Here is a 23,724-nt window from a genome sequence, read left to right on the forward strand (position 1 = left end):
GTGTGCGTTCCTCGTTGGCTGCTCTGAATGTCACCATCTGCTGGGGGCTGCTGATACTCCCAGTGGATAGCTGGGAAAGTTGAGGCTGGTCTGAGGCTGCCTCCAGGGCCAGGTGGTTGCCTATAGTGGTCGCAGGTTGGGCCAGGTGGGTAGCTAGGCCAGGATAGGGCAGGGCAGAGGGCAGGGGGTTTTGTCTAGAAGGCCGGGCCTCCCCACACAGCCAGGGATGTCCCTGTCCAACCTCCAGGCCCAGACTGGTCCTGAACTGTCCTGGTTCCATAGGGGCCCAGTTGTTCTGTTTTGCACCCCTCTGCTGCATGACACCCTCTTTTGTGCATTCCTTCATTCATCTCTATTTCCTGAGTGCACACTAGATGCCAGGCACTGGTCTGGGCACTGGGGAAAAGGGAAGAAAAAGGAAGAAGTTTCTGTCCTTCTATATAGGCATTGGTCCTGGGGGTTGGGGAGGGACACAGGGGGCCATGGGGCAATCACTGTTGAGAACCCTCACCACACTCCTTCATTTGAGGAACAGGCCCATCATACAACGTCTCACTTATCTGGCTTGGGAGGAGAGGGATTTTCTGGATAACTGAAGTCGACTATATTTAAAACCTAGAGTGTCTTCCTCATTGTGCCACTTAACACATTAAAAAAAAAAGATTTCTTTATTTTAGAGAGAGTTTAGAGAGAGAGAGAGTGCAGGGGGAGGGGCAGAGGGAGAGGAAGAGAAGCAGACTCCCTGCTGAGCATGGAGCCCCTTGCCAGGCTCCGTCTCACGACCCTGAGATCATGACCTGAGCCGAAATCAAGAGTTGGTCGCTCAACTGACTGAGCCACCCAGGCGTCCCCAACACATTTTTTTATTGTGAATACATACGAGACAAAAATCTCATTGACAGTCATAAGTAACTGATTCTATGGATTAAATATACAGTAGTGGCCCCTTATCCGTGGTTTTGCTTTCCACTCTTTCAGTTACCTGTGATCATCCGGGGTCAGGGAGTAGATGATCTTCTTTGTGACGTGTTCTTAGAAGGTCAGCACGAAGCAGCCTCACGCTACGTCACAGCGCCTCCACCGTTCGGCCCACCTCCCATCACATAGGCATTTTATCATCTCACAAGAAGGGTGAGTACGGCACACGATATTTTGAGAGAAACCACAGGCGCATATCTTTTATTATACAACATAATATCTTGTTATTTATACAACAAAGTATGTTGTTATACCTGTCCTGTTTTATTATTAGTTATTGTTACTGTGCCTAACTTATAAATTAAACTTTATCATAGGGATGTATGTATAGGAAAAAGCATAGTGTATATACAGTTCAGTACTATCCATGGTTTCAGGCACCGGGGGTGGGGGGGAGGGTCTTGGAACACATCCTCTGCCAATAAGGGGGACTACTATATTCTAATTCTAATTTCTACGTATGACATAACATATAACTTATTTCCCAACATGCATGACCTCATAATTATGTCTTTTTCACCCACTGGAATACAAGATGTATTTCTCTTGCATCTGACTGAAGCTAACTAATCTCCCCCATTTCAGTGCAATGATTTTGTTCCTGGATTAATACCATTCATCCTCTGAATTTAAAAAAGAAATATCTCGGCAAGCACCTTTACCTCACCGACATGTCACATACACGTAATGACAACAGTCACAGTCCTTTGCACCTCCTTTGATGGGAGACTGTGAAATGGGGTCTACTCTCACTGCCTTCTTAAACAGGGTCTTTCAACACTGTGGCGCCATGGAAAGAGCTAGATTGACCTGGTCAGTCTCCTGGTGAGGCTCCGAGTCCTGAGAAGGAGAAATGTGAGGGATTAGTGGTGGAGACTCTGGCTTAAATCCCAGTTCTGCCATTTCCCAGCTGTGTGACCTGGGACCGGTCACTTCTCTCTCTGGGCCTCCCGTCCTCTCCATGAAATGGGGACGAGATGAGACAATGCATGCACCACACTCAGTGGCTGCCAGGTCTGTCATGTGTACGCAATGTTAGCAAAACACAAACACCAAGCCGCGGGCCTGGCGGGTCTGCCCTCGGGGGCCCTTTCGGTCTGGAGTGTGAGATTGCACCATCAGCCTGAGCACTGTTAGCCCTTCTGTGATAGAGTGACTCACCGCAGCCTGGGGAACCCTCAAGGAAGGGCTCAGGGCTGACTGATCTCTGGGTCCACAGGGGCCAGCCCAGAGTAAGCGTCAGTGAGCATCTGCTGAATGCCCACTTGCCTCTGCACCAAAGGCCCCACATGCTGCCTGTGGGGGTGGAATTCCGCCGCCCGGCCCTCCTGTCCTGTTGCCTTTTCTGTAGGCGGTCGGCAGACACTTTCCACCGCTCAGGCTGGGCACTGCTCCCCTCTGATCGCCCTGGATATGTTTATGGGCACCCCCTTCCTCTGCGCTGCCCCTCCTCGGCCCTCACCCCTACTGGGTGAGGCAGGCAGGGAATGGCGAGGCCCTAACACAGAGGTGCCTAAGCGCCAGGTCCCCTGCTATTCCACACCTGTGGTCAGCCTCCACCATTCTGGGAGGTCCCCTCGTCTTCCATGAGCAGCATTTGAGAGATGAAGAAACTCGGGTTCAGGGAGACGAGGTATCTTCGCAAAGTCACAAAGCAAGGAAGGGTGTGATGGAACTAGGATTTAAATCCAGGCAGTGGGCTTGCAGAGTCAGCGTCCTCTCCCCTCTGCCAGAGCCCCTGGGTGGCCCATTTATCTTTTCCTTCAAGCTCCAGCCCAGGTGGTCCCAGGCCATGAGACCCACCCGGAGGGGAAGGAGAAGGGGTGACCCAGGCTCCCCACCCCCCCAAGCAAACAAAGCCCAGGGTCTCTCTTCTAAGTGGGGACTTTCCCAAAGTGCCAGGCCTATTTCCTGGTGATGGAACAAGGAACAAACAAACTAGAGACCTAGAAACTGAAATGGAGAGGAGAAAGAGAGAGAATCAGGCTGGGGTTGGGGCACAGTGTAGAAAGACAAAGAAAGAACCCACAGAGAGATGAGGCAGAAAATGAGAGAAGAGAGACCCACTGACAGCAGCATACCAGACCCAGACATGGTCGGAGCGGGGGAGCAGAGAGGAAGGGAGAGAGGTTGGGGGGGGAGACAGGGAGAGAGAGAGCGTGGGACAGAGGAAGGAGAGAGAGGGAGAGGCAGAAAGAATGAGAGCCATTTAGAATGCGAGAAAGGAGAAATGGGGGAGAGGGAGACTGAGGCAGAGAGTGAGAAAAGAGAGCAGGGCAGGGCCGGGAGCAGGAGGCAGAGGGGCTGTGGACGTGGAGACCCCGGCAGGGCCGTGGAGGGGGCGGGGCTGTTGGCAGCAGTGGAGGCTGTTTCCGCTGCACCCCTTATCAGCCTGCTGCCAGATGTTCAGATCCGATGCCAATGTCAGAGAAGTCCATAGTGCCAGGTCAAGGCCGTGGCCAGCGGGAGCCTCAGCTGCAGGCTGGGGAGGGGAGCTGGGGGACGGCAGTAGACCTGCCTGCTCTTCTCCCTGTGCCTCCTGGTTCTCTGGACTGGCCCACATGGGGGGGGGCGGGGGACACCAGGTGCCCGTGGGGGCTACTTCTCTGGGCGGAGAGCAGGGACTTGTGGAGGCAGAGTGGGGCTCCCGGCAGCACGTGGACACATACATGTGCGCAAGCCCCCACGTGTGTGGAAGCACGTGGACACAGGCCCGCAGACCCGCATGGGTGCACATGAGGGGACCACTCACGGGCGGGTGCGCAGCTCTCCTCGGCTGGAGCCCCCCTGCTCTGCCTGGTCACCCCCTCACCTGAGCCAGGGCTGCAGCTGGAGCTGGAGAAGTAAGGCTCTGTGGCTGGCAGGGGTCCCAGGGCCCACCCTGCTCTTCTACAAAGGGGACACTCACGGAATCTGCACGCCCCTAAGGGCTGGACTGAGGGACCTGGGACCTTCTAGAATCCGATGCCTGGTGAAGATCCTCGGGAGGAGACGCAGGAGCTGGGTGTCTGGCAGGGCTGGGGCTTCAGCCTTGGGCCTGGGCCTCTCCGCCATGCTCCTGGAGCGTGCAGCCGCAGCTGGGGCCCCCTGCCTGGGATAGTTTATCTCTCAGCACACACGCTTGGCCCTCAAGGGGTGACCCAGCCTTGCTCCCCACATTCCTCTCCAGCCACGCAGCCAGTGGGCCCCCCACAGCCCTGAGACATGGCCTGTACTTGGGGGGTGGTCAGGAGCAACCACTCAGAGCCATCTCGCTGACCTCTTGGCCCCGGCCCTTCGCAGCTGTCTCTTTGTTTTTCTCTGCTTTCGTCTCTGAGCATCTCTCTGATGTTGTCTCTGCCATGATTAATCTGTGTCTACCACTATTTTTGCCTCAGTCTTTCTCTGGGAAAGTCCCAGTTTGTTTCTCTCTGTTTCAGTCCTTAGTCTGTCTCTCTCTCGGGTCCTTGAGTGGGGCCAAGTCTGAGGATCCCTCTGCTCTGCTCTCTGCCTTACAGTGACCAACTTCAGTGGGAATGTATGTGAGAAACAAGGCTGTGGGCAGGGGACAAAGGGCCTGGACAAGTGGAGGCCCTAGGCCTGTGACGGGTGAACTGGGGCAGCCCAAGTAGAAGTCCCGAACCTCCCCTGCCACCCACCCGCTGAGAGTCAGCCCAGATAAGGGACACTGATCAGGGTATGCAGCTGGTGGGCTCCCCCATGTAGAGAAGACTGGGGGGGGTGGCTGGTGTAGGAGGAGGGAGCTGGGGCTGGAGGTCTCCTGGCCTGAGGGCCTCCTTCCTGTTTGTTGGGAAGTGGCTGCCTCAGAAAGCTGCTCAGGGGAGAGGAGGGAGGCCATGGTGACTTCCGGGAAGCTGGCCAAGGGCCCGAGGCCACCCTCCCTGTGCCCACATGGGGCCTGCTGGCCCTGGCTTAAAATAGTGCTGTTCCTCTCCTGCTGCAGGGCCCGGCCCAGGCCTCAAAGGGCTGCTGGCTGCTACTTGACAGCCAGGGCCTAGGGTGGGGGGTGGGGGTGGGGGGATTCGCCCAACTGCCCAGCCCTTCCCAGTGTGCAGCGGCCATGCCTCGACATTGTGGGTGGGGAGTTGCAGAGAAAGAAACCCTGGATTCGAGTGTCTGCTCCAACAATGACCAGCTGGGAGACTTCGGGCTGGTCCATTGAGTCTCCTTGAGCCTCGGTTTCCACTATGTAAGATAGGGTAAGTGCCGGGCTTTTAACCTAAATGAGACCACAAGATGTAGACTCCTCAGAACCTTGCCACGCACAGAGCGGACACAAAAATGGGAGTTCCTTTTGCCCATCTGCCTGCTGTGTCCCAAACTCCTCACTCTGAGGAAGGGCCTCCTTGGAGCTCTCCTCAGTTCCTACACTTCCCCTAGGACTAGGTATTGAACAGGGAAGGTCTGTGGAGAGGGAGATTGCAGGGAGGGCAAGGATGGGGCTGTGGTCTCCATGGTGAGACTTGTTGCCAAGGGAACAGGACTCCAAGAGCCCTGGGTCTGACAGTTGGGCACTTTTGCCACAGGATCTCAGACAGACTGATTACTACCGTGGTGGACCTAAAACCCTGGTGGGCAGGCAAACCAGAGAGGTAGCTTCTGGCTCTGCCGGGTTTTGGTTATTGGGGTGTCAGGGGCTGCAGCTCCTCATGCAGCTTTCTTATGGATTGACTTAATTAAGCCCCTACTTTGAACCAGCCACAGTGAGTTCTCCTTAACTCCGAAGACAAAGACATGTCATCTCCATTTATCTGACCAGGAAAGTGAGAGGTATCTATCTGGGTCAAGGCCACACACAACTGGTAAGGGGAAGAGCTAGAATTAGACCTCGGATGGTGAGAGCTCCTGATGTGCCTCTGTCACACAATCTCCTCAGGAAAATGGTCCTTGAGAGCGGGCTCCAGTAGCCACATCCAACCCGATCCCAACACCCTCCGTAAGCCTTCATTTCTGGGAGTTTCTGGCTTCAGACTCTGACATATGCCAGAGCTCTGTTTCCTCTTCAGTTCCATAGAGATGATCTTATTTACCTCAGAGAGTTGTGTAAGGATAAAGATCTCAGCACAGATCTTAACAGGAGGCACTCAGTAGTGTTTATGTTCATTCCTGAGGTTACATATGAGTTATGTAACCTTGGGCAAATTACTTACCCTTTCTGGGTCTCGGTTTTCTTATCTGTAAAATGGGATCTTTATAGCATCAACTTCATAGGGTGGCTTGGAGGAAACAGTAATGTAATGCATGTAAAACGCTTAGTACTGTGCTTTGCATTGCTCCATATATGTTCACTATTCTTTCAGATTATTGCCTGGCACTCAAGGAAATCAAAAGCTCAGCATTAGTTCAGTACCAATTCATAAATTTAGAGCAGTGTTCTAAATTTTATTCCACAGAACACTCTCCCAACGGAATTTTAACAGGAAGAAAAAAGTGTTCCATGCCTAAACACTTTTTCGGTAGGCCCTAGACTAGACAGAATTAGTTTTCTTCAGGCAAGACTTCTCAGAGCCTTTAATATGCCAACAAACATTGGGAAGCAGTAAGAGGAAGGTAGAGGGAGTCCAGTGTTTCCCAGATTTTTGGCAATGGAATTCCTACTTTTTCCATGAAGCCATCTTGTTAGGTTGTCTATGTTGAGAAACCACAGATTTGGTGTCTATAGCATTCTACGTATTTTTGGGATAGCACCGCTTTTCCGATCAATTTGGTTGGGTCTATTCAGTCACCTCTTACAGAAATTAATCCTTTATTAGTTTAATAGTTTTGTTTTGCTAATAGCAAGAAGTTCAACCAAAGGCCATTACTGAGTTTTGTTACAAACTCCAGACATTCATATTCAGCACTACTGAACTGCTCCCAGGCAGAGCAGGGAGGAAGCCCATTGTAACTTTGGTATCAGATAGACCTGGATTCAAAAGCAAATTCTGCCACTTACTCATGTGTCATCTTAGGCAAACAGCTTAATTTCTTTGGGCCTCAATTTGCTTATGTGTAAAATGGGGCTGAGACCTGAACCTTGTAAAACGGTTACGAGGATGACAGGAGACAATGCACGTAAATTTAGCACCAAATCATAGGGCCTGGCACTCACGAGGCGCTCAGCAAATGTGTTTCTTCTCCTCCTTACACCTCTGTGTCTTATCTGTCCCCTCTTGTGGGGCAAGGAAGAGTCTATTAATTAGTTCTGCAGTGTTTCCTTTGTTCTAAAGCCATCTCTTTCAAACCTCAAGGGCTCTCTGGTCCCTTGTGCTAGAGGAGGCTGAGGTGTGGGGAGGCAGCTGGGCTTCCCCTCATTTCATACATGGGGATTTAATAGACTTTGATCAGACTCTCCTCAGCCTTTATGGTTTCAAACTGAGAAGGCTTCATCTTTCCTGTCTTCATATAACCCTCAACCCAAATTCTGCCGCTTCTCTGATCGTATGAACAGCAGGATTATAGGGCGGCTGGGCTTTGAAATTAGGTGGATCTGGGTTCAAGTATTAACTCTGACACTTCCTGTGTGACTTCAGACACATCCCTTGATCTATCAGAGCCTCCATTTTCTCAGCTCTAGAAAACCTCATCTGTTTCCTGGAAAGACAGGTATTCATCGGCTGGACCATAGTGACAGAATAGGCAGGCCACCAGCAGCACACCGCTGTCACGGAGATGTAGCTCTCTTTCTGGAGACTTAGCAGATGGCTTTCCTTCCTAAACTTCTGAACGTGGCATTCAAGGTCCCCAAGTGCTTCTCCAACCTCAAGTCTTGCTATCCCTTCCATCTGCCACCATTCTTGCCATGGCAGTCCCTTGTTATACCTGAATATTCCATGTTTCTGATTCATAGCCAGATGGGCCTTCAAATGTGTTGTTGATCCCTCTCGCCTCTCCCCGGTCTAGCCTCCTCTGTCTAGTGCCTTTCTTCAAGAGCCGCCTTCAGTGCTCACCTGTGAAGCACTTCCTGAGTAGAACAAGCAGCTCCCTCCTCTAGATCCTTACAACCTCATGTCCTTAATGACAGCTCAGTCCCACTGTACCACAAAGGTCTGTGTTTGCCTCCCCCACCAGACTAAGTTCCTCTAGTTGTGCAACTTTCTAACTGGGAGACCTTGAATGAGTCCCTTCACCTCACTTCAATAAAATAGAGGTAATAATCTTTGAAGTTCAAGGAGGTTCAGGTTTGTGAAAAGTCCCAACACAATACCTGGCACACAGAGCAGACACCTTATTCAGTACTGGTTCACTGACTCAAGCAGCCCTGAGAGAGAGCCCTCTGTCAGGCCCTCAGCAATAGGAACGGTGTGGGTGTGAGCTACAAGCAGGACCAACAGGTCTGGAGACACCAGCCAGCTCCTTAGGACACCCCATTGTCCCTCCCTAGAACCCAAGACAAGCTTCACAGACAGAGGACATGTGCAGAAGGATTCACATTTATTGGTTCAAATACAGTACCTAACATTCGCTAAACATGCATTTCACACTACTTGGTCACATTTCCACAGGTAGTCAATTCACAGCAAAGGGCCCATCCCTTGCCGGCTGGCAGAGGGGGAGGTAGCCGAGGGCCTGGGCAGCCTGCAGAGCCCACCAACTATTATTTGGTCATGCAGGGTTGATGGAGCCAGGCTGGCGGGCAGCCCTTGGCTGGCCCTTTGGGGACAAGGGCTCAGAGACATCCCATTTACACGATTCCTACACTGGACTGTGGGTGCAAGCGGGCCTAGCGTAGGTAGCCCAAGGATATGCTCACTGATTCATGTGCCACCGCAGCCCCTGAAGGTGGGGTTGTGAGAGGTGGTGCTCTCTGTGCCTTGGCTCACAGGAAAGAAATGGTGGCCTCTTCAAGGGGGTGGCTAGTCCATGGCTGGGCAGGTGGCTGGGACTCCCCAGACATGGCCCAGACATCACAATGCAGCCACAAGCCCCTATCGCAAGCCTGGGATGGCAACACAGACAAAAACACCAACACCCCAGGGCAGGCAGAGTTTCTTTCCCGACAGAAACATGTAAACAGAGCAGGAGCTAAAGTTTTCTTTTCCCACAGGATTCCTCAGAGAGGAATCGATCAGGATGTCACTCAAGAGGTAGTTTTATTTATTTATTTTTCATGGAAATTTGAGTCAACAACATTATTACCTATTATAAGACATTTCAGAGAAAGAAAAAAAAAAAAGTGGTCACCAAAGGGCAAAAATGATCCTTTGGCTGGCAGGGCTGGCTCCAGGATTTGGAAGACTAGCCTCCACCAGTAACACAACTTTTTTCTTGGGCGTGGAGCAACCTCTGGCCTAATGCACATCTTCCCCTCGAGCCCGCAACTGACTCCTGAGCAGGCTGTGCTCCATTTAGGGCTGCAGGCCCAGAAGAGGGAGGCCAGACGGGCACTGGAGTGGGCAGAGCGACCAGGCATTTTATGAGCTGGTAGAGGCAGGGCCACTGTGGCTCATGTCGCAGGAGAGCCAGAAGTCTTCAAGTTTCAAGGTAGCCCAGGTCTAGCCAAGAAGGAAGCCCCAGCGTGCTCCTCGACTCGGCATGTTCTCTGGGGCTCCTGCCTCTGAACAAACAGTCCAGGTCCGGTTCTCAAGCCCAAAAAAGAAGCTGCTGCTTGTGGCAGCCAAGAGAGGGGTTTCTGGGGACCCTGTAATTAAATACACATCCCTGAGCTGTGGCCCTAGAAACCCTTGCCTCGAGGCTCATCAGTTTCCAGCACCTGGTGGAATGATTGCCGTTTCTCATCCTGAGACACAGATAAAACATCATTTCACAGACACTGGCCATAGATGCTTCGAGCTGAGAAAAAAGGGAGGAATGATCAACTGCAAAGGCAGAGGGGAATGTAGGGGATTCTCATGGATTAAACTGGGGAAAGTAAGAGCAGTGGTGTTTTTGTTTAGTTTTTTTTGTTTGTTTGTTTAAAAAATCAATAAAGAAAAATTTAAAGTTTAATAAAAGAGCTGAATCTAAAAGACTGGATTTCTGGAAATAATTGCAAAATTTTAAAAAGCAACAAGGAAAAAGACACAGACCAGGGGCCCAGAGCTAAAGACTTGGAATCACTGCTCAACTTCCTGCCCTTGGGAGGCCAGGGTCCCCTTACTTTGGCCAACCTTGGGCATGGCTTAGATGCTGCCCATGCTGGGTTTGTCCATCTGTCTCCATCTGTCCCATTCCCCAGGAAATCAAGAATAAACAAAGGTAGGAAATGGGGAGCAGAGCAAGGCAGCTCAGAGAGCCCACGGTTTTAAGGACCTGGTAACATATTGGCCATGGCAGGTACTCACATCCCTGAAAAGGGGTGGCTGGGGAGAGGCAGGTCAATGTGGAGCGGGTGACTGTCAGCAACACTGTGGAGACCCTTAGATTCCCTCTATCCATCCTTTGGTTCTGGGGAACAAGACAAGGAGGTTCCTGCATGCTGCCTTCTATCCCTAGAGGTTCTCCCACCTCAATTATGTGTTAAGCATGGGGCTGGGTGTCCTCTGAGCCAGGTGGAGTGCTTTGAGACAGGTTCTGGGGAGCTTCTTCAGACTAAGGGCAAGACCACCGAACCTTGTAAAAGACTCCAAAATTCTACAAAGGAGCCAGAGAGCGTAAGTTGTAGGTGAAGTTCCAAGATTCCAAACTTTTGTCTTGGGTCAAGAAAACATTTAAAGGGAAAGGAAAGGAAAAGCCTGTGTGTTTCAACGCAGTGCAAGGAGGTAGGATTCTCCTTTACCACACAGCTTTCAGGGTTATATTTTTATGGTGGAAAAACTCTCACTCAAAGTGAGCGCTGTTGGTAGCAGGGGATCAGAGAGAGGACAGAAGAGAGGGGAATTAGAGACAACATGCACAACTTTTTTCTTCTTCCACTAGCAAAAAGGCTACCTGTTAACCAAACATTATGGGAAGAAAGGCAAAAAACAAACACACCAAACCTCCCCCTCCAACCTTTCTCTGTGTCCTTCAAACCAAATTCACAAATACATCTAGTGGCTGACCTAATGTCTCCACACTGCTAGCTACACTCCTACCTTCTCCTCATAATACCTGAGTTTGCAATGCAACACATTCACTTTACCCTGTTTAAAAAAAGCCCACGTCATAAAAGGACTGGGTGCAGAAGACATTAAAGGCTGTCCACAGGTCAGGCTCCGGCTTGGAACACACGGCCACTTGGCTCAGAGATTCTGCAGGGCTCTTGGCAAAGAATGGGCTCTTTGTTCTGTGGAATCTGCTGCAAACATTTGTAAAAATGGATTTGTACAATGGCAACTTGCAGAACCTTTCCCCCACTCCACAAATTAACAACTTGCTCTGTTTAATGCTGCATTATTGGAGAGACATGTTCTTGTCCTGTCAGAGAACAATGTCCTTTGATACCCAACACAACCAGGAAAATGCTTAATTTAAGAGAAAAGCAATTTCAAAAAATAATAATAATCTGACAGATGGAGGTCTAAGCAAAGAAAGATACTGCACACAGGAGCAATCTTGGAGAAGGGGACTCTGATATGTGTCTCCTCCTCTATCTTGAGGAAAGCAGCTCGGAGTCTGACCTGTAGCCAAAGAATGTGATCTGGTTGGTTAAATAAAAAATTCAGGGAAACAAAAATATTGTGAACTTAGAAATAAACAGATACACACACAAAAATCTTCCCATCAACATGTGAAAAACATTCTGGTTGGAGCTTTTCCTGAGGAACGTGTCTCTTTTTTCTTTCTCAGAGCAGCTGGGGAAATGGCATTAAGGAGTAATGCTCTGAGTTTTAGACCCATCAAGGGACAAAGTCATCAGTCTGCTGGTACCCGTAACATTTCACTGGAAAGAAAAAATTATAATCCGACACAGACTACCTGGTATGCACACAATGTGGTGGCCCACTAGGTAAATTTGCTAGGCCGGGTTGGAAGAGAGCAAACGGCCTTTGACTAAACAGGCAAAACAAAATGCTGTAGGCCCCTCAAGTCCACCCAGGGAGGCACCCAGCTAAAGTGGTCTGTCTGCTGCATTGGCTGTGGGAGGTACCTGGGTATGGGCAAGGACAATTGCTATAGTAAGGCAGAGAAAGGAAAAGCACCTGAAAGAGTTCTAAGATAGACATGGTGTGGCCACCGGCCAAAGCCAAGAGGGTAAGGAATACTTCCCAGAACTAGGTAGGGTAGGTAGTGAAAGAATAGGAGGTCCAGGCTGTATCTGCAGAGGGGGGCAGCCAGGCCCTTAGGAACATGAGGTAGTTTCAGGCCCCCCTCCCCTTCCAGGTGCTTTGGACTCCAGCCCTCCAGGCCTTTGTCAGCCAGGCCACTGATAATCTAACGGGCAGGTGGGCCACTCCTCCGGTACTTGGGCCTTCTGTTCTAAGGAAACCTGGTCTCATTGTGGAGAGATTAGGAGAACTTGGGAGGAGAATGAAGGGGCAAAACTTCTGTTCAGCTGATGGGTGAATGGTCTTTCCCACTGTATGAAAGACTGCAGGTTTTGGATTCAGTCCTGAGAATGAGACAGGATGGGGTGAGGGGAGGAACAGGGAAAGGAAGATTGTTTATTCTTTTAGCAGTCTGGCCTCTGTCCCACTAACCTTTGAAAAAAGCAAGGTGAAAGGAGAATAAATCAGTAGTGGGCACCAGGATTCAGAGCATGACATTTTGTTCAGTTGTTTTTTCAAAGGGCCAATAGGAAGTCAAATTTATAGGAGAGAGGCAAGGAGTCTCAGGAAGGTAGACCTTGGTAGATCCAGGTAAAGACACTAGGTAGCTGCAAGCTCCAAGGGAGCTGGTAGACAAGTCCCAAGAATTAACTTACTGCCAGGACCATGTATAGATAAAAAGTTGACAGTGGCAGAAACTAATAGTGGTGGTTTGGACGGTGGGGGTGGGGGGAGCCCACAGCATGGTGTGAGAACAGAAACCCTTCTCCCTGGAGAGTTGTTTGAAGGGAGGACATCTAACATAGATTTGGTCACTGTACCCTACTCCCCCAACTATCATGCTTTCCAAAGAAAAGAGATGGCTAAATCCTCATCTCCTGCCCTGTTTCCAATGTTTCACCCACTTTGCTTAATAAACCTCCCAACACCACTTTGCCCCTTTATGGGTGTGCTCTTTTACTTTTACCTGGCAATTCTGTGGCTAGAAAAAGGCAGTTTGCTCTCTGACAGACTAATGTAGGAGTCTGCTGAGAACATGTGGAAAAAGTAGGGATGGTCACACCCCTCCCTTTCCACTGAGGTAGTCGTCTTTGTCAACATTATGGAAATATTCATCTCAGCCCCATCCCACCCTCTCCCTCAAAATACAAAAGAACTATCTCTAAACAATGACAACACTATAACATTAAACATCTTCACATTCTGTAAACTGCAAGGAAATGCATCGGCTGCATTCACACAAAAGCATGTGCATCATGTTGAAGGCCATACATTCAACTCTGTCGTGAAATAAATATATAGAAAAATGAGGTTAAAAAAACAGACAAACAAACAAAAACTCTTCTTGCTATGGAGGCAACTGGAAACATTGCTCCACAGCCTCCATCTTGGTCTCTCTGGCTCTTTCTTCTGGAGCCTGTCCTGCCCACCCAAGGCGCTGTGGTTGGCCTGAGGAGGGGCGCTGGGAACAGGTCATTCCTTGCCCACACTTGTCTTGCAGGAATGCAGTACCACCTTAAAGAGGAGGGGCAGCTGCTCCAGGGGTACATTCACCATCTTTCCTGGTAACAAGGCAGGAAAAGAAGAGTTAAGTAGTGGCTGTACTGGAAAAGCTGTCTGCCTCCTGAGGCTGGAGAAGAGAGAATGTTGCCTTTTTGAGGGACTGGAGTGAGACAGTGCCAGGAGTATCACAAAGACAGGGCTATCAGAAAAACTGTGCTAACATCCTGATACCCAGACCCATTTTGGTACCCTAGAGAGTCCAGTAATGATTCAGGTTATAATCATTGCTATCATCTACTTACTCTGTGCTAAGTGTTTAAATGCATTATCTAATTCTCACAGTATTTCCATGTAATAGATATTACTTGTTATCTCCATTTTATAGATGGGGAAACTTAAACAGAAAGGTATTCCTAGATGTTCTCTTGGAGCTAAAATACCCTGAGAAACATATCTTATTTTTTTTTTTCCTGGTAGATTCTCTAGCATTCTGTTCTTTAGAATAGTATAATGGATTAATAAAAGTACTGGGAAAAAAAGGAGGGGGTGGTCACAGGGGCAAATAAATTTGAGAACTTTGGGGTTAAGAAAGGTATACAGGTTTCTTTACTGGAAGGTTTCTCAGAGCATTCAGTGTGCTAATATACTTTGTAAATATCTGAGGCTGTCGTTCTTCTCCCTGCCAGTACCTTAGAGTCATCTGGGGAGTTTTAAAAAAATACTGATGCCCAGGCCCCACTCCATACCAATTAAATCAGAATCTCTGCAGGTGCAATCCAAGCACAGATATTTTTTAAAAGCTTCCCAGGTGATTCAAAATGTTGCCAGAGTTGAGAATCCAGCTCTGTGGGGGGAGAGTGGGGTATTAACTACTGACTTCCCTTTATTTCAGAGAGCATCTGATTAATATCTTATTCCGTAAAACATAGATTTGGAAATGCTGAGCCATAAACTATCAAAGCACCCCTAAAATTCCAATATTTTAGGTCCAGTTCAGATCAGCAAGACTATCTAGGTCCAAAAAGTAGGAAAAAAAATTCCTTTGTCAGATTGAAAATTTTTTCCTTCAAAATTGGGTGGCTAAATCTGACAGGAACAGTTTTATCTTAGAGGTTACATTTCTGAGTTTTCCCTCAGTATGTGCTGGATTACTACATACAAGAATCTTTACCAGAAGAACTAAAATAACAATAACAACAAAACCCAGGATTTCATACTGGAACGGACCTATTTAAATGTCAAGAAGCTCAGAAGGGGGTCAAGACTACAAAGCAGTAACAACAAAACTTCCTTTGCAAAGGCAGGATTCTTGAGAATTATTTTAAAGATATTGCTTTAAATGAATGATGTCCAAAAATCTGTAAGAAATTCTATGAAATGAAGTTAATTTTAAAAATTGAGATATAATTAATTCACATAGCATAAAATACACCCTTTTAAAGTATATATTCAGGAAATTAAGTTAATTTGAGAAACTCTGAGCCTGTTTCCCCATCCATAGAAGGACCATAAATATCACCAACAACCAGCCTTGCAGAGTTTGTTCTGAGATTAAACAACATAAAGCCACAAAGCCCCTTGCCCATGATAGGCACTCAGGAAATGTTAGACTCTCTTCCCTACAAAGAAAACACAAACTTCTCATTATAATATAACTTTTCTGAGGGCAATGGTCGTAGTTCTTTTATGCAGTTGGTGATAAGCCTGGAATGAGCATCCTGAAAATACTACTTGTCTCATTTCTTTCACAAGCCAAGAGAAGCAAGGAAGGTTTGGAAGCCCAGCACCAAGAATGTTACCTGCAATATAGCGAATCTCAGGTAAGCACATCATGAGGTCAGGAAAGCGGTTCGGCTGATGTGTATATTTATATTCAGTGAAATCCTGACAAATGTACCAATATCGCTTGTTCAACTGTTCCAGCTGTGAGGCACTGGTCAGACCCCTGATATCTGTGAAAAAAACACACAGGAAAAGGAGGGGCTTTCTACTGTGGAAGAAACACCAGCTCCTTGAATATGTGCATCTTTCGATTAAAAGTTATACAACATTGTCACAACAGGAGATCTTTTCTCTTTCTATCATGGGGGAACAAAACTCTGGATAAGGGAAGAGAAATCAGACAAAGAGGGAAAAAGATTATAAAGGATAGTCACTAAACTGAGACACTTGAGCGTTAGGCTGTATCTTTCTCAACTTCCTACACAGCTCCCAGCACAGGGCTTGACACAAACAGGCACCAGTTGATGGTGAACAACTGACTGAGTAACCTACCTTTCACAATGTATCCTTCACAGTATCTTTAAACTGGCCCTTTGCTGGAGCCAATCAGAAAGCTTGCTGATACCTACACATACTCACACATGGTCTCCTATGTGCTTTTGCTCATACTATTCTACCTGGGCTGTCACTCTAGCTTTTTTCTATATAGATTTCTCTCTCTCTCATTTATTTATATATAAATGTATATGTGTATATATATAATGCATACGTATGTGTGTATATATATACATGCACATACCAACTCCTTTTTATACATAGAATATAACTTATCTATATAATTTATATATAAAATAGGATATAAATATTCTCTATATAAATCTTACCCAGCCTTTGAGGCCCAGCTCAGATTTCTCCTCCAAGTAGCTGCTGCTGCTCCCCCCCAATCTGAGGTTCCAGTAATGTGTCAAGTGCCATTAGAGTGTGTACATCTTGAAGCCAGGGACCTGGGATCTATTTTATTTAATGTCTTTAATGTTCAACACAGTGCCTACTCTAGGTGAGGCACATGGAACAGCAGATAAATGAATGGAGAAGATGAATGAATAGTGGAGAAGCAGCAGGAAGAGTACTCAAAGAGGAGGGGCTCAGAAGTCTCTGAACTAGGAAACTGAATACAGTAACAGAGCAATTTCAATGTCACAGGAAGCAAGACACCCCAGTTCCACTGTGAGAACAGAGCACTCATATGCTACTTTGGAAAAAAGAGAATATAAATTCTCCATACTCCAGTAACTAGCAGCTACCAAGCACCACTTTGCAGGTAATATTCCACATAAACCACATCTAGCGCTCTTCTAATTAAAAGCCATGCTCAATACATGTTGTGTGAGGTGTTTTTTTTAAAAAATATTTTATTTATTTATTTGACAGAGAGATATAGTGAGAGAGGGAACACAAGCAGGGGGAGTGGGAGAGGGAGAATCAGGCTTCCTGCTGGGCAGGGAGCCCGATGCGGGGCTCGATCCCAGGACCCTGGGATCATAACCTGAGCCAAAGGCAGACACTTAATGACTGAGCCACCCAGGCGCCCCACATTGTGTGAGTTTTTGTATACCCCCATTCTGCCCTGTAGAGGCCGTCAGAACCACTGCCAGCCTGTCATAGACGTCTTATCTCCAATAGTTTCATCAGTCACCCTGCTCTTCTTCAGCCACTGGTAAACTTGGTACATATTTTAAATGACGCATGTACTGTCCTTGGTGTCTGTGTTTAAATGCATTAAAACTGACTAAACAAAGCGAATCCTCTTCCTTTCTCTATGAGTTATAGAGACAGTGGCATTTAGGTTTGAAGAAAAAAATCCAAAGCATGCCCTGCGCTACAGAGGGGCAGGTTGAGGACAGCATAGGCCTTCTAGGATTGGTACCCACATGGTGTGACAGGTCCTGTGCGACAGTCCTGAGGGCAAAGGGGTGGGAGGTGGTGTGTGAAACATGAGGGAAATTGCTCTCCGGCAAAAAAAAAAAAATCCCCTTTTCTCACCTCCAGCTACTTACCTTGATTTAAGAAGTTAATTGCTTTCATGCAAGCATACTCCTCATTGCTGACCTTTAACTGATGGAACTTGTGATACAGGTAGATGAGCCGCTCGATCACCTCCATCCCTTCATCACTAAATCTGGGGAACAGACAGAGGTGTGAGTGGGCTCTGATACCAGTGGAGGTTAAAGAAGGGAAGAGACAGAGATCTCCTACAGCTCTTTAAGGCATCTAAGATAGAAACGAGCCTGAGCTTGGGGGAAATGGAATCCAGAACCATTATGAAGGACAGGTAGATCCATGGTTTATCCAGAGGCAAGGCAGCTCACACAAGCCGCTTTTTCTAAGGTCAGGTGGGGTCAATCAAATCTAAGTTCAAATCCAGCTCCAACATATGAAAGCTGTAAGACCTTGGGAAAATCATTTGACCCCTCTAGCTTTGAGGTTCTCTTTTGTAAAATAATAATGCTTGCCTGCTTGGGGTAACAAGGGCCAAAGGCGGTCTGAAATGTAAATGTGGAAAAATATGACATTATTAAGATACTGCTATTGTTGAGATGCAGCCTCCAGTATCAGTGTCAGCTGCCATGGTGACTCTGAGCCTCTGCCATGGTGAAGAAAAAGCTGATGATTATATTTTTTAGGTTTACTGTTTCCAGCAGGGCTGAGGTTATGCACAATGAGAAATTTTACTGGCATCCCTGACTTTAGCTAGGGAGGAAGGGAAACATTAACTGAACCTCCATGCCATGCCAGTCTCCGTGCTGGGCACTTTATGTGCATTTTCTCATTTAATTTTCTCAGCTCTATGGGCTATGTGAGATTATCATTACCACTGTACAGATGAGAAACTGAAGTTTAAAGAGCAGAGGGGACTGGTCCACAAGCACACAGCTAGTTGGTGGCAGAGCTAGAACTTGGAACCTAGGCTAACTTCCCAAGCCCTTGGTTTTCCCGATATCTAAGGGCATTATCATACTGTAGCAGATAAGACTCAATGCGGACCATGCTTCTTTCTTTGGATTAGAAGTAAGCTCCTGGGGCGCCTGGGTGGCTCAGTTGGTTAAGCGACTGCCTTCGGCTCAGGTCATGATCCTGGAACCCGGGATCGAGTCCCGCATCGGGCTCCCTGCTCGGCAAGGAGCCTGCTTCTCCCTCTGACCCTCCCCCCTCTCATGTGCTCTCTGTCTCTCTCATTCTGTCTCAAATAAATAAATAAAATCTTTAAAAAAAAAAAAAAAAGTAAGCTCCTTGGGGAAAGACCAAGTTTCAGAAAAAGGAGCCCCAGGTTAGGGGACTAATACTCTGGGTCACAGTGGGGAATACCTCCATACCAGAGGTGGAGATATCACCAAACCAAGAAGGCTTTAAAAAGCTCAATGGGGAAGCAAGCGTTTATAATAGCTGGGGTCAGGCTCAGTCCCCTTCTAGGAGTGGGCTAAAGAGAGTTCCAGATAGGCCTTAGATACAGCTCAGTCAAGGAGAGAAGATGCTCAGCTCTGGGACTACTTCCCGGTGACATGTTCAGATCCGAGTACTGCAGCCCTATGCCAGGCAAGAAGTCCCTATCTGGGTAGGGCCCTGAACACCTAGGGACGGACTACTGCTGTCTGGGCTCTACTGCCTTCTGCGTTGACTCTGAAGGCTTTGCAAAGGCTTGGCCTCTGGGCAAGCAGCACATTTTCTCTTCCTGGGGGCAAAGCCTCGCTCTGATTGGGGCCAGAGGCATCTGTGGCATCTGCACTTCTCAAGCACCAGGGGGAGCTACAGGAGCAGCTACCCATCGCTAGAGCCTGACCCCTTTGCCTCAAAGCCCCATCATGGCCTGGGGCTTCTTTCCTCCATTCGCTGATGTGAACAATGAGGGCTGACTCAATTTCTCTCTGTACCTGGCTCAATGGCTTTTACAACTTTATTAATACTTCCCCAAACTGGCTGATAGACAAATTTATACTGAATAACTACTATACTAACCTTATCTACCATTCTATCCTTTGTTGAGTGTTTGCTACTTGCCAGTTACTTTGTTAAATATTCAACACGTATTATTTCACAGGATACTCCCAATAAATCTACAAAATTGGTATTATAGCCCTCTTCGTTCACATGTGGAAACAAAGCTCAGGGAGGTTATTTACTGTGCCCCTACTGCATTCTTACATTTTACCTTCCTGGCAACCTGTGAGATAAGTAAGATCACTGCACATTAGGGATGAGGAAGCAAAAGAAGAGCATCTTGCCTACCCCAAAGTTGCATAGCAAATAAGTGGCGGTGGGGTGGGGCCAAAGTTTAAACCCAGCTTTTCTAATTCCAAGCCTCTCGCTTTCTCAGCACTACAGTGTCTACTCCCTATCTTGTTCTTAACTGGTAACTGGGAAAGGCTACCTCATGCCACCACAGGGGACCTCAGGAGCTCTGTGTTCCCACAGCGACTCAGCCCAGGGCCCAACTCAGTCGGGTGTAGGGTTTGCTACAGTGCCTCCACAATGCTGAGACATGTGGGAGGCAGTGGGCCTGGGAGTGAAGAGCACTCATCACAGGACTCTGATGGCTACTTCTGTTCTTGAGAGGAAAAAGGTCTTGACTGAGAATTCCCTCTAGTATCTGCCTGGAGGGGTGGTGTGGGGAGGAAATGGGGTACAGCATCAAAAAGGAGGACGCAGGCAGAGCAGCAATGCCAGCATCTGTCTGTGGCTGAGCAGTGTAGCAAACAAAGATAACGTTCTCTCCCTTAATCAGCAACCGCTTGCCCCAAGTGCTCCCTCTGGCACTGCAGAACCTGCAGGTGTGTGGTTATCAGCCAGACCCCCAGCCAGCAGTGGTGAACTTACTGCTGGCTGAGTCTTGATGTGAGGGACACAAAGGAGCTCCCAAGTGCCTGGCGTGAGCATATGTCCCAAACCTGCCCTTTCTCTTGGGGACAGCACGTACCTTCTTTCCCACATTTCCTAGGACGGGCAACCATCATGGATCCCTGGCAGTGGTGGGGGGGGGGGCTGGCAGCCAGCCCAGTGCCCCCACTCAGTCTCCACAGCCCGACTGCAAAGCTTTCCTCCACACCCCGCATCCCACCCCTTGATAAACAAATTGTTCTCTGTTCCATGGGCCTGCTTTCTCCTGCAGCCGTGCCTCCTCCACATCTGCCCACTCCACAGTTCTAACGCCCCTGTATTCCCTGTCTGCAAATTATCAGCATTTAAAACCAGAGAGTTGGACAAACACACCCATTCTTCTTCGAGGTTCCCATTACACAAGCATGCTGGGACAAAGAAAACATTCCTGCCAGGATCCCCCAAACCACTGGACCATTCAGTCAGCAATTGAAGCTGACACTATGTAAGTTATGTCCTTATATTAAGGGGGCTGGGAGGCCCAGTCATCTCTTTTTCATTCAGCTAAGTGCACCTACCCCCAGGAGCAGTCATCAGCTTTAAAGGAATTATCATCTCAGCACCCATGTAAACACTCCAAGATTGAAAGTAAGACTGCAACTCTAGGACACATTCCAGAAAAGTTGAACTTTTTAGAAGGCTAAATAATTCAGTAGAGGGTAATAGTAAGGATTCTGGGCTTTGGAGCACAACAGATCTAGGTGATAATCTCAACTTCATCTCTTTCTAGGTTTGTAGCCTTGAGTTTTTTCACCTCTCTGAACCTCATGCTCCTCATCTGTGGAACAAGGATAACAGTGCAGTTGCTTGGGGTGGTGGTGAGGACTAACCAAATGTTTGTAAAGCACTTGAGATGGAATTTGGCACAATAAACAGTCCATAATTGTTAGCTATTATCATTATTAATGGCATCATCATCATTGCTCCTGTTATCACAACAAAAAGAAAAGATTGTTTCTTGAACCTTACAGCTAGGGTGTGAGCAGAGAAGCTGGGAGGCAACCTTCCAGAGATCTGGCAGAAATGGAGCTAGTGTTCATGAGATAGAAGTGCCCATTAAAACCCATCTAGTGCAAGGCATCTTCTCTTGAGAGTGAAGGAGTCTTGATTAGGGCCAGGAGCAGTCACTGGCTGGTGCTACAATCTGCTTTAAATCAAATTCGCCCAGCTCACTGTCTGATAACAGCCTGATTAAGGAAAATGGGTACCATAAATTTGATTCAATATTTGAGAAGAGAAAAGGAGGTGGTCATGTATCATCAGGGAAAAGCCTTTTCATGACAGCAGGAACTCACTTGCACTCAAGAGTCGTGAAATAGTAAAGGCATTTTGGGGGAGTAGGAGTAATGCAGGAGCAGGCAAGGTAGAAAAGAGCTATGGCCAATTACGGACTCCACACCCCAGTTTTTAGCAGGGTAAGGAATGCTTTACTCTGATGTACCTGATTCCAGAGGTTCTCATACTTCCTTTTCCTCTGACCTCTTGAGCTCTCAGGCTCATGCCTGATCAGGCTCAACAGACTCCAAACCAAACTCAGAGTGACTCATCGCTTAGCCTGTTCTTCTCAGGCTCCATTATCTTGGCTAAGAGAATTGGCACTCACCTGCCTGGCAGCATCCCCAACTTCTGCCTCACTGAAGTCCCACTGACTATACCTCCTTGTTATCTCGTAACTCTGTGCAGCCCTCTCTATTCCCAGAGACACTGCTCTCTTGTCCAGGCCTTGTTTTCTTTTACCTGGGTTATGGAAAAACCTCCTACCCAGCCACCATCCTCTAGTGTCGTCCATGCCAATCCATCTTGAGCTTTACAGCCACAGGGATCTTTCTAAAATGACACCCGACCATGTAATTGCTCCACATAAAAACATCTCATGATTTAATAGTATTTACATAATATAACCCAAATTCTTTTGATAGGCATTTAATGAATCTTTTTTTTTAAGATTTATTTATTTCCTTTAGAGAGAGAGAGTGTGCGTGTGCGTGCGAGCAGGGGGAGAGGGAGACAAGCAGATTCCCTGCTGAGTGGGGAGCCCAATGTGGGGCTCAATCCCAGGACCCTGAGACCATGACCAGAGCTGAAATCAAGAGTCGGGCGCTTAACCGACTGAGCCACCCAGGTGCCCCTAGACTGGCATTTGAACACCTTATGATCTGCCTTTTTTTTTATCTTTTTCTCCAGTCATTTCTCCCCTCATTTCTGTCTCTCAGATAAATTCTCTCTATACCCTAATCCATGCTTTTGGTTCCCTGCACAAACCAACCACCCAGGATCTCTAACTTCTAGGACTTTATCTCCTGCCTTCCTCCTATTCTCTATAATCTACCTAGAAAAACCCACTTCAAGATGCAGCTCAAATGTCTTTTTTAAAATTTTTTATTGTTATGTTAATCACCATACATTACATCATTAGTTTTTGATGTAATGTTCCATGATTCATTGTTGCAGCTCAAATGTCTTATCCTCTGGCAAGCATTACTTGATTATGCAAGTAGAGGTACTTACTCCCTTGGCTGTGCTTACACAGTCCCTCATATACCCCTCGATCTCCATCAGTATCCACCTGATTTATAGATTGTTATCTGTTTCTATTTGTCTCCCAATCCCCTAAGCCAAGAATAGGGGCTCTCACCTCAGAGTCAGAAACCATGTCTGCACCATCTCAATCCCAACTCCCCTCCCCTCTGACACACACAACAGGGTCCTAGGTACATGGGCATGGAATCAGAACTAACGTGTTGAAGTTTAACTCGTTTTTCCCATGGAAGGATTCCATATGCTTCTTGCATGGAGCAGTAAGTCCTGACAATACATCTATTTCTTATCCTCAGAACTAATACATGTTCTAGAATCAGCATTGTTCAACAGAACTTTCTGAGATGATGGAGATGTCCTATATCTGCACTGTCCAATACAGTACCCACTAAGCACATGTGGCTAGTGAGCATGTGGAATGTGGCTAGTGCAAATGAGGACTGAATTTTTAATTTTATTTAATTTTAATTAACTTAAATTTAAAAAGTCACCTGAGGCTAGCAGTTAGTATATTGGACAGTGCAGCTCTACATTCTCCTAGGTAAGGAGACTTCCTAGAAATAAACATTCCCTCACTAATTTACTAGCCTCTGCCTTGCTCTTGGGGCTCAAGGGACTGGATACAGTGGGATGGGGTGCTTTATGAAGCTCAAAGCCACAAAGAACCCTGCATGGCCAATGATCCCTGCCTACCTGCAGAGGGCCTGGGAAAAGCCATCATTCTATAGGGACTAGAGCCCATAGGCCGACTTTGTAGACAGCCCCAGGCTGCATTGGTGGATTCCAGGCGAATAAAGAAGCCAGACTCATTGGGCCAGCTCTGCAAACCCTGACAATATTAAAACCTGCAGACTGCGATTCAAACACTCAGTTGGCCCAGAATGAAGGAGCTGGAGATAGGAATTTGATGGAAACAATGAATTAGAGGCTCAAACAGGGGGTT

The 23,724-nt window shown here is 47.6% G+C and overlaps 1 protein-coding gene across 5 annotated transcripts in view; it reads right to left on the reverse strand.

Annotated features, from left to right (window-relative positions):
• Window positions 1-8,372: 8,372 nt before the first annotated feature.
• The window catches only part of NR6A1 (nuclear receptor subfamily 6 group A member 1), a 223,575-nt gene continuing 208,223 nt past the window's right edge, over window positions 8,373-23,724 (reverse strand). For 3 of the 5 annotated variants that reach the window (XM_081803573.1, XM_081803572.1, XM_081803576.1), the window contains 2 exons: window positions 17,369-17,490; window positions 8,373-15,541 (listed from right to left, as the gene is read on the reverse strand). In XM_081803573.1, coding sequence (XP_081659699.1) covers window positions 15,234-15,541; window positions 17,369-17,490 — 430 coding nt within the window. In that variant the 3' untranslated portion in view covers window positions 8,373-15,233. The remainder of the gene's footprint in view (window positions 15,542-17,368; window positions 17,491-23,724) is intronic. The other 2 variants (XM_081803575.1, XM_081803574.1) reach the window with 1 other exon arrangement.

Source organism: Leptonychotes weddellii, chromosome 14 (genome assembly GCF_054177405.1).
Source record: "Leptonychotes weddellii isolate Sample4059 chromosome 14, ASM5417740v2, whole genome shotgun sequence".
Classification (NCBI taxonomy): Eukaryota; Metazoa; Chordata; class Mammalia; order Carnivora; family Phocidae; genus Leptonychotes; species Leptonychotes weddellii.